Below are 12,434 nucleotides of genomic sequence, written 5' to 3'. Positions count from 1 at the left end.
GTGAACGTTAGTGTTATGAGTACAATGTTGTACCTCTCTATCAGGAGTAGGTCTTCTACTCTGGGGTGTGTGGCGTCCATCCATGGTAGAATAACACCTGGATACATCCTGGTCTGTGATTAGCAAACACATGTGAGAAAGGTCATGGGAGTAACCATACTAACGATAATTATGTCACATTTTCATAATACAAAAAAGTGCTGTGGCAAAGGATGATGACGACGCCATTCCTACAGGTGAATGAGGGATGAAAGTTTAGGGTCAAAAGGTGTTTTATTTCCAGTTATTTGGAAACAACCCGGAATATGACTCATGCATCGAAAATAGCTGAAACACATGAGAAAACAGGCCAAAAAAGACCATTTACAAACATAAACATATAACCAAATGGTTTAAAGGAAAGAACGATTGTTGGATAATCAGACAAACCATAAATAAACTGCAAAAAAGACAAATTGTAAAAAGAAAAAAATAATAACATTATAAACAGAGAAATAATAACTTATTCCAACCAGAGTAATATGCTGTTAATTCTCAAACAATAAGTATATCAAATTTAAGAAGCTATACTGCTTTTATTTACAGATCTGATGCTCTAAATGTCTCTTTCTTTCAGACATGTTAGTACCCTTCAAGAGTTAATTCCAATTGTTCCTACATTACATGTTGTTCTCTGCATTAGCTACGGTCATTCAAATATTTATATACTTCATGCTTCCATTTGAGATGCAGAACTTTCATCAGCGGGGAAGTGTTTGGTTTCACAGACATTTCCTTAAAACAGAAAACAATATTTTTTGAACACTGGGTTTACTTTGAGAATTCACAGCATTCAGGTCTTACTGAATGACATAAAGAAAGAAAAGAAAAGAAAAGTACCGGATTTATAAACTGACCAATGAATGAAATAGGGCAACAAGCCCATGCAATACTTACAGTGACATTGAGGTAAATGTATGGGGATGCATATTTGGTACATACTGTATATATATTCATATATAAATATGTTTGTGCAAATAAAAAACATGCAGAGATAACTGGCTAAATGACAAAGTGTACACGTGCAAACATTTGTTAAATGTGTAAAATCTGCACCTGAATAACTGAGACCATTTCCATTGCCCTGCTCCTCTTCATACTCATTATTGTTTGAGGCGTCGTAACAGGCATTGATTGGTGACTGTAGCCGCGGTGTGGAGGGATCCCCTCTTTGTGAGGAGGACCCAGTGGGGCTCCCATCTGGGTACAAAGATGTAGAGGACTGACCCCCCTGCCAACAGCCCCTCCTCCCCCGCAATGAAGAGCTTCGTTCAGGCACATTTGGCAGGAGTTCTGACAGTATTCTCCTCAGGATGCTGTCATCAGGTGCTCTGTTTCCTCTGTGGCCTCTCTCTGCTTGGATGTGCTCATATATGTCTCTCAAGGCTGCATCCAGTGCTTCATAAATGTCCTGTTTGGACTTGGTTCTGCTACCTCGATCGCCACCACTGCTTCTTCTAGAGGTAGGTGGTGAGCCCTTTTTCCTGCGGAAAGGCACTGGGCTGACCAGGAAGGCCAGCTTGGACATCGCTTGCTGGGACTGTGCACTCCGGATTTGGGAATGGCTGCTGCGGCTCGGCTGTGAAGGTCTCTGGTGCTCCTGGCGCGCTCGTTCTCTCTCATGTTTCAGCATTGTTGTGAAACGGGTGTAAGAGGCCGGACAGCGGCCTTTGCAGGAGCTGATGAGGTGGCGGTGTTGGTAGCCCTGGCTCTGGCCTAGACTCTGGTGTCCAGGCTGGTGATGGTGGTGGTGATGACGGAGGTGGTGGTGGTGAAGGTTAGAAGAGCCGTACAAGCTCTCAGAAGAGGTTAGTGAGCAGTGGTCAAAGTCACTTTCACTGCAGAATGAGGAGCCCTCCACTTGAATGAAGTCACTGAGGTCTGACGCAATAGCGTCCTGTTCACTGTCAGAGTAGTCTGGGTTGGCTTGTGGGCCTTTGGGAACAGGAGGAGCAGGAAAGGACCGCCCACGGCCGGGCTCTGGCCCAATACGAGGCTGGCCCTCAGGGGGGCTGCGGGGTCGATGCAGGTGGTCCATGCTGTGAGGTACTGTTCCACCATTGCCGTTGTTGTCTTCCTCGAGTAAAGATTCTATGGAAAAACGGCGTTTAGGAAAACTAGGTGTACCACCGCCACCACTGCTGGCTCGAGAAGACGAGCCACCTGGCGTGGTAGTGCCAGAAGGCAACTCACCGTCCAAGTTGGGCATGGATTTGGACTTCTGAATAAGGCTCTCAAATGTAGAAATGTGACTTGGCACCGTATCGGGTTGCACCTCCATGCCCCAGGTGGGGGTCAACGGAGAGAGGCGATGGAGATGAAGGTGAGGTTGGCTCTCTAGTTCCAGGATGCGAGCACGGACTGAGCGGATGACTTCAGATGGGATGAGCTGAGTGCGGTCGATATGGTGCATCTTACGATAGAGCTTGAGAAAGCCCGGTGAATCGTGTGCCCGGCGCCGATGGAGGCGAGGCAATGAGTGAGTGGAGATGGATCCAGTGGAACCTGAGGGATTCCCATCACAAACCAGTGACCCAGCACTTTCTGAGCGGGTGGCTCGCCCACCGCCAGAATGCCCATCGTTGAGTAGGTCGTCACAGCTACGTGACTTAATCTTGCCAGGGATGGGCGGGACCTCGTCAGCACTGCTGCAAGTCTCAGTATCCTCGCATTTTGTCTCCCAACTGTTCTTACAAAAGACAGACTGCTTAGAGGAGGTGCTGCCTTCCTGGCTGGCATCCTCAGCGTCAGGGTCAGAGGGGACAGGGGGAAGAAAGTTTGGTTGATAAGGACCTGGGGAGGTCAAACTTTTGGGATACATGTTGCATGCGTCCCCACCTTTCAGATGTCCAACAGAGAGCAGCATTGTGAAAGAGAAGAAGGAGGAAAGTATTTTTAGCAATAATACCCAGCAAAAAAAGATTGAAGAGCTGGGGAGAGGGAGAAGAACTAGGAAAGAAATGAGGAAAAGATGATTTGAGGTTGTTTGCTTCTGACTTCAACCAATACTTATCAAGGAAACTTATGAGGACACCAGACAGACGTTGTAAAGCAAAAAAACACGAGGACAAAAAGTACTTTGATTTATTGGCAACATGGTTAGTACACATATTTTCGTCCGGGGAAGAGAAGGGAAAATACAGATTCATAAAGAAAAAACAATCAAGTGAAATTGAAATGTTTGCGTTTAAATGTATGTACCTTTGGCTCTGGCAGGTGAGGCTGGTGAGGAACGAACCACAGGCTTCTTTAGGCTGCTGCTCGGTCTGTAGGCATCCACTGGTTTAGGGGAAGTCACAGCTCTGTCGTGAGACTGGGCATTCACTTGGGAACTGGACGGCTCAGACTTCCTTCTCTTCCTGTAGTCGCTGGCAGCACTGCAACACAGTCAGACATCAATGAAAACTACTTTCAAATCTCTTTACAGTGCTTTACGCCGTTTGCAGGAGGAAAATTTATATATAGTCAGTATACTCAAACCACTTATGGACCAACATATAACAATACATGAGTAATAGCAAGCTTCTAAGCCGATACATTTTAGGAATTTATACCGAAATATATAGCGAAGGTCATCCCACTTAAAAGGTTCACTAACATTGTGTGCCTATTAAGCTGAGAAGCACATGCCATCTAACTGCAGCGTTCCGGTTTTGATTCCTGCCTTGGGACCTTTGTTGCATGTCAGCCCCCCACCCCCTCCTTTCTCTCTCTACCTCACTTCTATGCTGTCCTCTGCAAGGATAGATAAAAGGAAAACAGACCACTGGAAAAAAAAAATCTACATTTTCTTAAGGAATGACTTCCGCTATTCAAAATGTCTTAAAACCCAATGGGTTTTATGTTCAGAACAAACACACCCAATGCCACTGACATGAATTACATGGTCTATTCATCTCATCCCATTTATGCCCTTCCTATTCACCAAGGAAAATGCGACTGAATAAGCAGGCCATTGGTGAAAGGGAATAGGACGAAGGGAGGGACGAGGGGGGGTTGAGGGAAGGATAAGAGGTGAAGGACGGAATCAATAGGTTTGCTGGGTTAATTTAATCTGGCTCACATTGTGAAAGGGATATGCTAATTGCCCTGCTTCAGTGGCAAACACAAATAAAGAGTAACACTAATCCTTGCAAAATCATCATAAATAGCAGACGGAGAGGCTACATGCACCAGAGTCATAGCAAGAAAGAGCAGTTTTGATTCCTTGCTGTATCACAACAAGGACCGGTCCTGTAGAGAGGATGGGGGAGGGGGAAGGGGTGATGCAGAGGAAAATAAAAGAAACAGAGGTTACCTCGCAGGTCTCTCTGGAGCCTTGTCAGCAGGAGGAATATGCAGGGATGTCTGAAATAGGGCAGACAACAAAAGAGAATAGTGAGGTCCGCAGGAACAAAGACTCGAGGCAGAACACCTCACAATGCACAGCCTGCATGCGGTTGATGCTGTGCCACACTTAAAACTCTCCCCTAGCATAAGGTGCGATGGAAGCTGGTTCCACATGGCACACCTGAGCAAAAAGAGGCCTACCGGTGTAAGAGGTGAAGATACAATTCTGCCTCCTCTTGGGCTGCTCTGAAGGAGAATGGCATAGGTAATACAGCAAAGGATGTTATGAGCTGAGCTCAGGGGGCAAATGATGTCCTGCAAAATCTGGCATGGATCAGGTGGAATGGGTCTAGTGGTAAAGAATAGTCGGTTCTCTTAAACGGCAATGGTCTCTCTGAGGACTATCACATGCCATTACAAAAACATCAAAAAAGATTTCAAGTGAATGATGTTTTGAGGTAAAAAAAAAAGAAAGAAAAAAAAGAATCTAGAGCTTCATTAAGGCTGCCAAGGAATACGATGTTAGCAGATAGATTTCCATACAAGTAGCTTCAAAGCTATATGTTCAACATTCTTTACAAAGCAACAATATACTCATATTCTGCTTGAAACTGAATTGTTGATTAATTAAATTATACACGTTTAACCAATACTTAATTGTCTTCAACAAAATATAATGACTTAGATTTCTCTGATTTATTATAAATTGTGAGATTTACAACACTACTAGAATACTCATGAATGTGAGATTACCTCAATGCGTTGGCGAGCGGAGATGTCTGGATTATAATCCAGCCTTTTTTTAGGAGGCTTGAGCCACAAGCAGCAGCAGTGAGGAGGAGGAGGAGGATGAATAGGAAGAAGGTGAAAATGAGGTGAAGGAGGAGAAGCAGGTGTGGCATCATGGGGAGAAACCAATTAACGAGAAACATGTGGAGAGAGTGACACCTGTTAGAGAATCTGAGTAATAAGGACTACACACACACACACACACACACACACACACACACACACACACACACACACACACACACACACACACACACACACACACACACACACACACACACACACACACACACACACACACACACACACACACACACACACACACACACACACACACACACACACACACACACACACACACACACACACACACACACACACACACACACACACACACACACACACACACACACACACACACACACACACACACACACACACACACACACACACACACACACACACACACAGATTATAAAATCCTCTATTGATGCTTTATTCCTTTGCTTATCTCAAAATAGCAACATAACGACAACAGTATGTTTATGCTAAAATAAATAAGGCCTACTACATCAACTTCTATAACACAAACACGCAAACAAATGTGCCCACGTTCCAAACACACATGCAGTGTGAGAGCAAGCTGTAAAGCAGAAAGCCAAGTGAAGCTCAAGCTGCAGTGTTGTGTTTATTTCTAATGCTGTGATTTAGTGCAGGTTTAATAGCGCATATAAACTCAGTCCATCAAAACTTCTTGTGACATGTCAACGAAATAAAAACTCAAACACTAAACATACAGTGAGATTCGGTCCCAGCTGGACCAGCAAGTGCATGTAGAGAAGCCATTTAAACTCTAAGGGCTTATTCAGTGGTGTGAAACAGTGAAATGATTGCAGGTTAAACATGTCAACACACGCTCCAACATGACTGTAGAGTCATGCTAGCTCCAGATGTGACATTTTTAGCTGAACATTTCGAATAAGCCCAAAAAACCATCACCTGATGTCATGCTCTGGCATGGATAGAGGCATGACACTTTGTAAATCAGTCAGGTTGGGGTGATTTGATCCCAGATCTGTGGTTAGAGGCAATGCCTGCCCTGAGCCACTAGTTGTTATTGCTAGCTACATCCAGAAGAGGGCACTACAGCATTTAGCTTGTAGATATGCAGAGCGTTGCTCCAGCAAAAGTGAAGATAAACAGAACTACTAGCAGAAATGAATAAATGGGCTGAATAGAAAAAGATGATTGACATATGTAGAAAAATCCTAATGTTTATCATTAGAAAAATGATGTTTTGCATATATCAATGCTATGATAGACAGATTGACTGACTGTTCTGTGCAGTTCAATCAGCAATAAGTCAGGTCATCTAAAGGATATGGAGCACACATTTTTGACCTATTTTCCTTCCTAGCAACACAGGACTGGAAATAATTTGCCAGGTGTGTTTGTGTGTGTGTGTGTGTGTGTGTATGTGTGTGTGTGTGTGTGTGTGTGTGTGTGAACACTTCAGTGCCTGCTAGCCACCAGACCAAAAAACCCAGCAACGCAGAGACATAACACAGCCTGTCACAAGGGTGGGGGGAGGGGGGTCACAGCACCCAACAAGTACCACATGCCCAAACAACTAGCTCCACCCATTCTACCTGTAGACAAAACAAAAAACATGGGTGGAGTGGAGAAAGTGGGTATTTGCCTATGGCAGGGTTGCGGGAGTAGCTACGGCCCTGACTTACCGGCCGCCCAAACTCCAGCTCGGAAAAGAACTTATACCAAGGCTCGTTCTCTAAATCTATGTCATCATAGTTCTGGGAGAGCATGACAGGGACAGAGAGAGGAGGGAGAAGAAAGACAGGAAGGATAGTGTGGAAAGAAGTCACATAGAGAGAGAGAGAGAAAGACATGGACCTCATGGTTAGGAATTAGCGTAGGTGGCACAGGGAGATGGGCACAGGATGAAGATGTAGACTGGCTCATGGGGAAGAATGCAGTGATGCAAAACACAATTCACTCCTGACAGATCCGGCAGAAAAGGTTTCGCTTCACTACTTGACAGTAATTCCAAAATGCTAGGGAATCCAAACGGTTCCTTAGGCAGTTTAGACTAGTGTCATATAATAAAGACATTCGTTTCATTTGCATACAAGCAATCAGGGCTGTCAATCCCATGACATAATCACATTATCACTGCTTCATTTCAAGCCTTTGCTCAGGTGACAGATAATGGAAACCGTGTTACTTTGAGCATTACATATTTAACATCCAGCCTCTTTATCCACACCTTCGTGCAGTGGATGGAATACTCACTACCGTATGTCAAGGCAAGGCCAAATTCTCATCAGAGGTAGTAATTATATAGATTAGAAGAAGAACTCTAGAAGAAGAGAAAGGGGAACATATTGCAAGTGTTTGGAGAAGACACGAGGGGTCATTCCCATAGGGTACAGTAACTTTCATCTCTAAATTGGTGGGAACAGTATGGTGTCAGTCAGCCATTAAACTGATCCATGTGTTAGGCACTTTAACACCTGAAATACCTGATCAAAGTTAACATACTGACGATGTGTTTTTAATCGTTGTGTAATAATATTGATAAACATGCACACCATGAATTATAAAAAAGTAAATGATTACCCTATTTATTATATTACTCTTTTTAAATCCTATCTTTATGCCTTTTTCACACCTTTTGTTTCTTTTATATTCCTCTTTTAATTCCTTGTAATGTTTTATATAAAGTGCTAGTTTTTGATATGTAATAATACAAAGAAACAGCCCAATGAACCCATGTGACCCCTTCATGTTTAAATAATGACTCTTTGAATGGCAGATTTAAAACGATGTCATTTAGGGTTAAGGATTGAAAGGCATCTTTCATATTGAGGCTCAACAGCTGCCGTCTAACGCTGGTTTATCTCATACTGATAACGTGTGAGTGTTGTTGGCGGCACTGATCCTCCACTATTTTGCATGCATGATGGACAAATGGACTTTAGGAAGCAGATGTTTATCTCTGCTGATGTTACATGATAGATTATAGTGCCAAACACTTCCTTTGTACCACAGAGAGATATATTTTCATATCAAACCAGCCTGCAATAAAAGACGTCACATGTGATGTAGGTATTTACATGCCACTAAATTAGACAGGTAAGCTTAAATAATGTGACTGCTGTGTAGACATGTAATCATTTACTCTTTCCTGAATCATTCAACTCCAACAGCTTTCTTTATGTTACACACTTCTGCTTGCACTACATTCAAGAGGTTTATTTAGTTTACTGTTATTCTAACTGTAGAGATGATGTATTGGTTTACTACTCCGTCTGCTCTTTTCTAACCCTATTCCCACATGGAAGTGGAAATGGAGATATCAGGCCAAATGAAACACTGCCAGGAGACGTTTCGTAAGTGTTGTTGTGTTACATCCCGTTTCTAAAAAGAGAATTCAGCTTTGAGACGAATGATTCACCCTGTAAAAAAGTGAGAGCCTCGAGCAGAGACCGCCAATTGTGAAGACACACAGAGAAACTAAACAAAGAGAGTGTCGGAAAAACATTTTTGTTTGCTATGTTTCATGACTGGAAACCAAATAGACCCTTCACAGCCAAACATAATGTTATCGGCAGCCTTTTTCTAACCTGGAAAATTGAGAAAAAGCTTCTTCACATACATATAAGAAGTCTCAGACAACATATAAGCCAGCGTGGGTTCTCTTCTACTCTTTATAGCTTCACCCTTGATTGCCTTATCCAGAACTGACTCGTGTATTATTGCCCTGAGAGAGCTCTCTGCCGTCATTACATTAAACATCTACAAAACCTTCACAAATACCTTTTCCTTTTGCTACATAACAGACCCCGCATCTATAATGCATTCTCCATTAGCCTGTTCTTTATGTCAGATACCTGCTTCCAATTATTTTTGCCCTTCCTCTACACAGTAATTATCTCTGCTGTCTGCCTTGTCATTCACCCCACACAGAGTGAACAGCCAGTACAGTCATTAGGGGGGCAGCAGCGCTGAAAACCTTCGCTTTCTACCGCCCACACTGTGTCTGACTGAAAGAAGTCCATGAAAAAGCCCATTATATAGAAACACATTAGGAAGAAAGGTACATGTGCTTATTTTTGGTATTTGACTATCCAGTTTTTAAGGCTGTAGCACCATCTCTGCAGTGTTTCTTTGACATCATGTTGCTTAATGTTTAGTTGTTTACATCAGTATAAATTCACCCTCTAATTAGCTCCAGGTAAAGAAGATCAGCAACATGAATAATCTTTTACTGAACAAGTATAAGCATAACAAAATACAGAAATCACTTCAATGTAAAAATGATATGAATATAATCCCAAACGCTAATTTGAAGCCAGCTGGGTTAGCAAGATTCACATCTACTGAACATTGAAATATTAAAGCCTGAGCTGTTTGCAGATTGGCTCCTAAAGGCCTCACAGGTTAATCACACATGAAGGGAAGCAGTAACCAACTTTTAGGTGGATTAAACTTGACAAAAAGTAATATTCTTTACCAATCACAGAAAATGACATTATAAAATATACTCACTGGTCTTTCATGATCCATAATGGAGGACTTCCCAGGCTCGTATTCAAAAATACTCTTAGGCTCTGCACGATACTTTCGAGTATCCACTTTCCTGTCGGGAGGACCCCACTGATTCCTGGTGCAAGAAAAACAGAAAAGTGTTTATTAGAAAACAGACAAAAAGTTATTTAATCATTTACCAATATAGTTGATCACAAATGTTTTAGTTTAAACTGTCTAAAATAAATATAACTATTGCATAAACATAGTTAATCCATTTAATTTATTAATTCATGTACATGAAAAGAGGAGATTTAAATTGCTTAGATAATAACAAATGTAATAAATGAAGTAGTAGAGAAAAAGCTCCTCTTACGTGTCGGGCGAGTCTCTCTCACGGTCACTGTCTCTGGCCCTCAGTTGGAGGAGGGATGGCATGGATGGAGGTGGGGGGGGTACAGGGGATGGCGAGGGCTCCCGAGGACCCAGATGCCCTCCATTGTCCGAGGGGCTTTTGGCGAGGGGCCTGTACGTGTGTGTTCGGGGAGCGGGGTGGGCCATGGTGGTGCCGGACGACAGGCTGTAGTCATCTGTTAAAGAAAGGACGGAGGAGATAATGAAAAGGTGAAGCAAAGAGGTAAACCCAGCCAGAAAGGAGATGTGTTCGGTACAGTAGGAAGGATTTATTGAATGAGACACTACTTTAAATTATATGCAAGGCTTTTCTCACCATTGTTTATGACAGCGTATGTTGCATTGTACGTGTCAGAATAGTCATCATCTGTAGAACAAAAGAAGAATGATTTATTGGGATACAAGCACAAACACACTTTACAGTCCAGTGTGTTGCTTCCTCTCCTGGGAGAACACCACTTTTAGTCAGCTTGAATACAGTCAGTTGCAAAGTCATTTCCAATAGTGAACATTTCTCACAGGGGAGAGCATTATCAAAATCCCCCAAGCAGCAAAAAAAACTTTCCCTCTGTTTATCCACAAGCTTAGGACGACACCAACACCATTTTATTTTAATCCAGTATGGCTTTTTATTTTTGATTTGCGAAAGGTCATTACACCCAACAGAATCAGTAGCTTGAACCATATCTTTATATAACTATGAGTATTAGTGGCTGTTTTTCCCAGACTTCTAAGTCCACAGGGGGTTTCTGAAAAGATAAGACATTGCTGGGAATGTAATATTGCTAAATACATGAACTGAGAATATGTGAATAAACAAAGTCATGGTAACACTGCAAGATAATCAAAGGCCTGTGTATGTTTTTGTAGGCCATAATGACACATTGTGTGTGTGCTGCGGCAGAAGAAGCATGAGAAGATTAGAACAAACAAGCTTTGAACTGACTGTGTGATACGGTCGAGCCCATCAAATTACAACAGATTTCCCAGGATAGCTCTGTGTCTATTAGAGGTTTCTCTCAAATCCTCCTCCTCCTCCTCCTCCTCCTCCTCCTCCTCCTCCTCCTCTCCAGACATTCTTGCTCTCATCTAATGAGTTCTGGCTCGGAGCTGCTCTGGGTCTTTTGGCTTAACAAGAATCGACAGACACACAAATATACACACACGCGCGTATACCCATCATGCATGCTTGGCTGATGTTGGAATCACATCAATAATGAGACATTTCTTACCTGCTTTGTGAACCTTGTGGATCTGTTTGAACATAGTTTTGTACCAATCCTTCGGCCTATCCACCGTCTGCGGAGAGAGAAATAATCATAAAGATTGATGAGACGCGACGATGGCTGAAGTTAGAAAGGTTGCAACTGTTTTATGGGACGGAGAACTTATCGAGTATAGAAAATCACACTCAGCCTTTTTAGAGAACCATATTTCACTCCCAGAGAATTGAACGTATGCTGAGACATGAATCCATTTCTTAAGATTTATCCTTCGAGACACTTTCCATACGATTTCAGGATGATAACATCTCCTTTGTACTTATGAACAATAAATAACCTTGTAAAAACTCATTTATATCTGGCTGTTTAATTAATTACAAGGTATGTGCTCTTAATTTGTCTGAGTAAGATATTTCATTGAATTATTTTACAGCTAATAAGAAACAATGAACAGCATGATTCTCACACTCACATCCAATCCATTACAGATAAATGACAGTGGAATGAAAAATAGCTTTCCCTAGTTGCAATTCTATGTTCTTGGGTTAATTGCATATTCATCACAAGGATTTTCCATTTGAGGTATTTTTTAAATCAAAATCCTTTCCTATTCTATTCCGGTAAAAGATTTTAAAAAACGTGTGATAAATCAGCTTGAACTCTAGACATAAAACTAATTTCAATTACAGTTGTAGCTGGGAGTTTAAGCATAATATATAAAACCACACTTGACTATGAGCATGTAAGTTGTGTTAGCTAGCAGAATGTTAAATAGTAGGATGTGTGTTTGGAAAATAACATTTGTAAAGAATGTGGTTGGCGTCCAACTTCTCCTGATAAGGTGCAGACGTGGTGGGAGTAGCTAGAGGCAAACAGTTCTGTGCAGCTCCATATCGTTTCATATTTTGTAGACCAGGCCTATTTTGGAGCAATCAAATCAAACCTTTGGGATTTTTTTTCAATCTCTCTTGTAGATATAACTTCGTCTACAAATCCTTGCTTAGAAATATCTCACATTAGAGAACATAAAGACTCTAACTTCTGTCTCACTGTGAGTTGTCGTGAGTAATTTTTATCATTTTCCAACTAAAT

The 12,434-nt window shown here is 42.1% G+C and overlaps 1 protein-coding gene across 5 annotated transcripts in view; it reads right to left on the bottom strand.

The window, feature by feature from the left end:
• sorbs2a (sorbin and SH3 domain containing 2a) overlaps positions 1-12,434 on the bottom strand; it is a 48,366-nt gene that overhangs the window by 10,105 nt on the left and 25,827 nt on the right. For 3 of the 5 annotated variants that reach the window (XM_079675839.1, XM_079675840.1, XM_079675841.1), the window contains exons 9-18: positions 11,352-11,418; positions 10,436-10,486; positions 10,082-10,295; positions 9,727-9,841; positions 6,897-6,968; positions 5,122-5,178; positions 4,337-4,386; positions 3,241-3,416; positions 1,096-2,877; positions 34-113 (exon numbers count right to left, since the gene is read on the bottom strand). In XM_079675839.1, the coding sequence (XP_079531965.1) occupies positions 34-113; positions 1,096-2,877; positions 3,241-3,416; positions 4,337-4,386; positions 5,122-5,178; positions 6,897-6,968; positions 9,727-9,841; positions 10,082-10,295; positions 10,436-10,486; positions 11,352-11,418 (2,664 nt within the window). The remainder of the gene's footprint in view (positions 1-33; positions 114-1,095; positions 2,878-3,240; positions 3,417-4,336; positions 4,387-5,121; positions 5,179-6,896; positions 6,969-9,726; positions 9,842-10,081; positions 10,296-10,435; positions 10,487-11,351; positions 11,419-12,434) is intronic. The other 2 variants (XM_079675842.1, XM_079675843.1) reach the window with 1 other exon arrangement.

This window comes from Notothenia rossii (genome assembly GCF_949606895.1).
Source record: "Notothenia rossii genome assembly, chromosome: 1".
Classification (NCBI taxonomy): domain Eukaryota; kingdom Metazoa; phylum Chordata; class Actinopteri; order Perciformes; family Nototheniidae; genus Notothenia; species Notothenia rossii.
The sequence above is the reverse complement of the archived record's forward strand: the minus strand, read 5'-3'. Positions and strand labels throughout refer to the sequence as shown.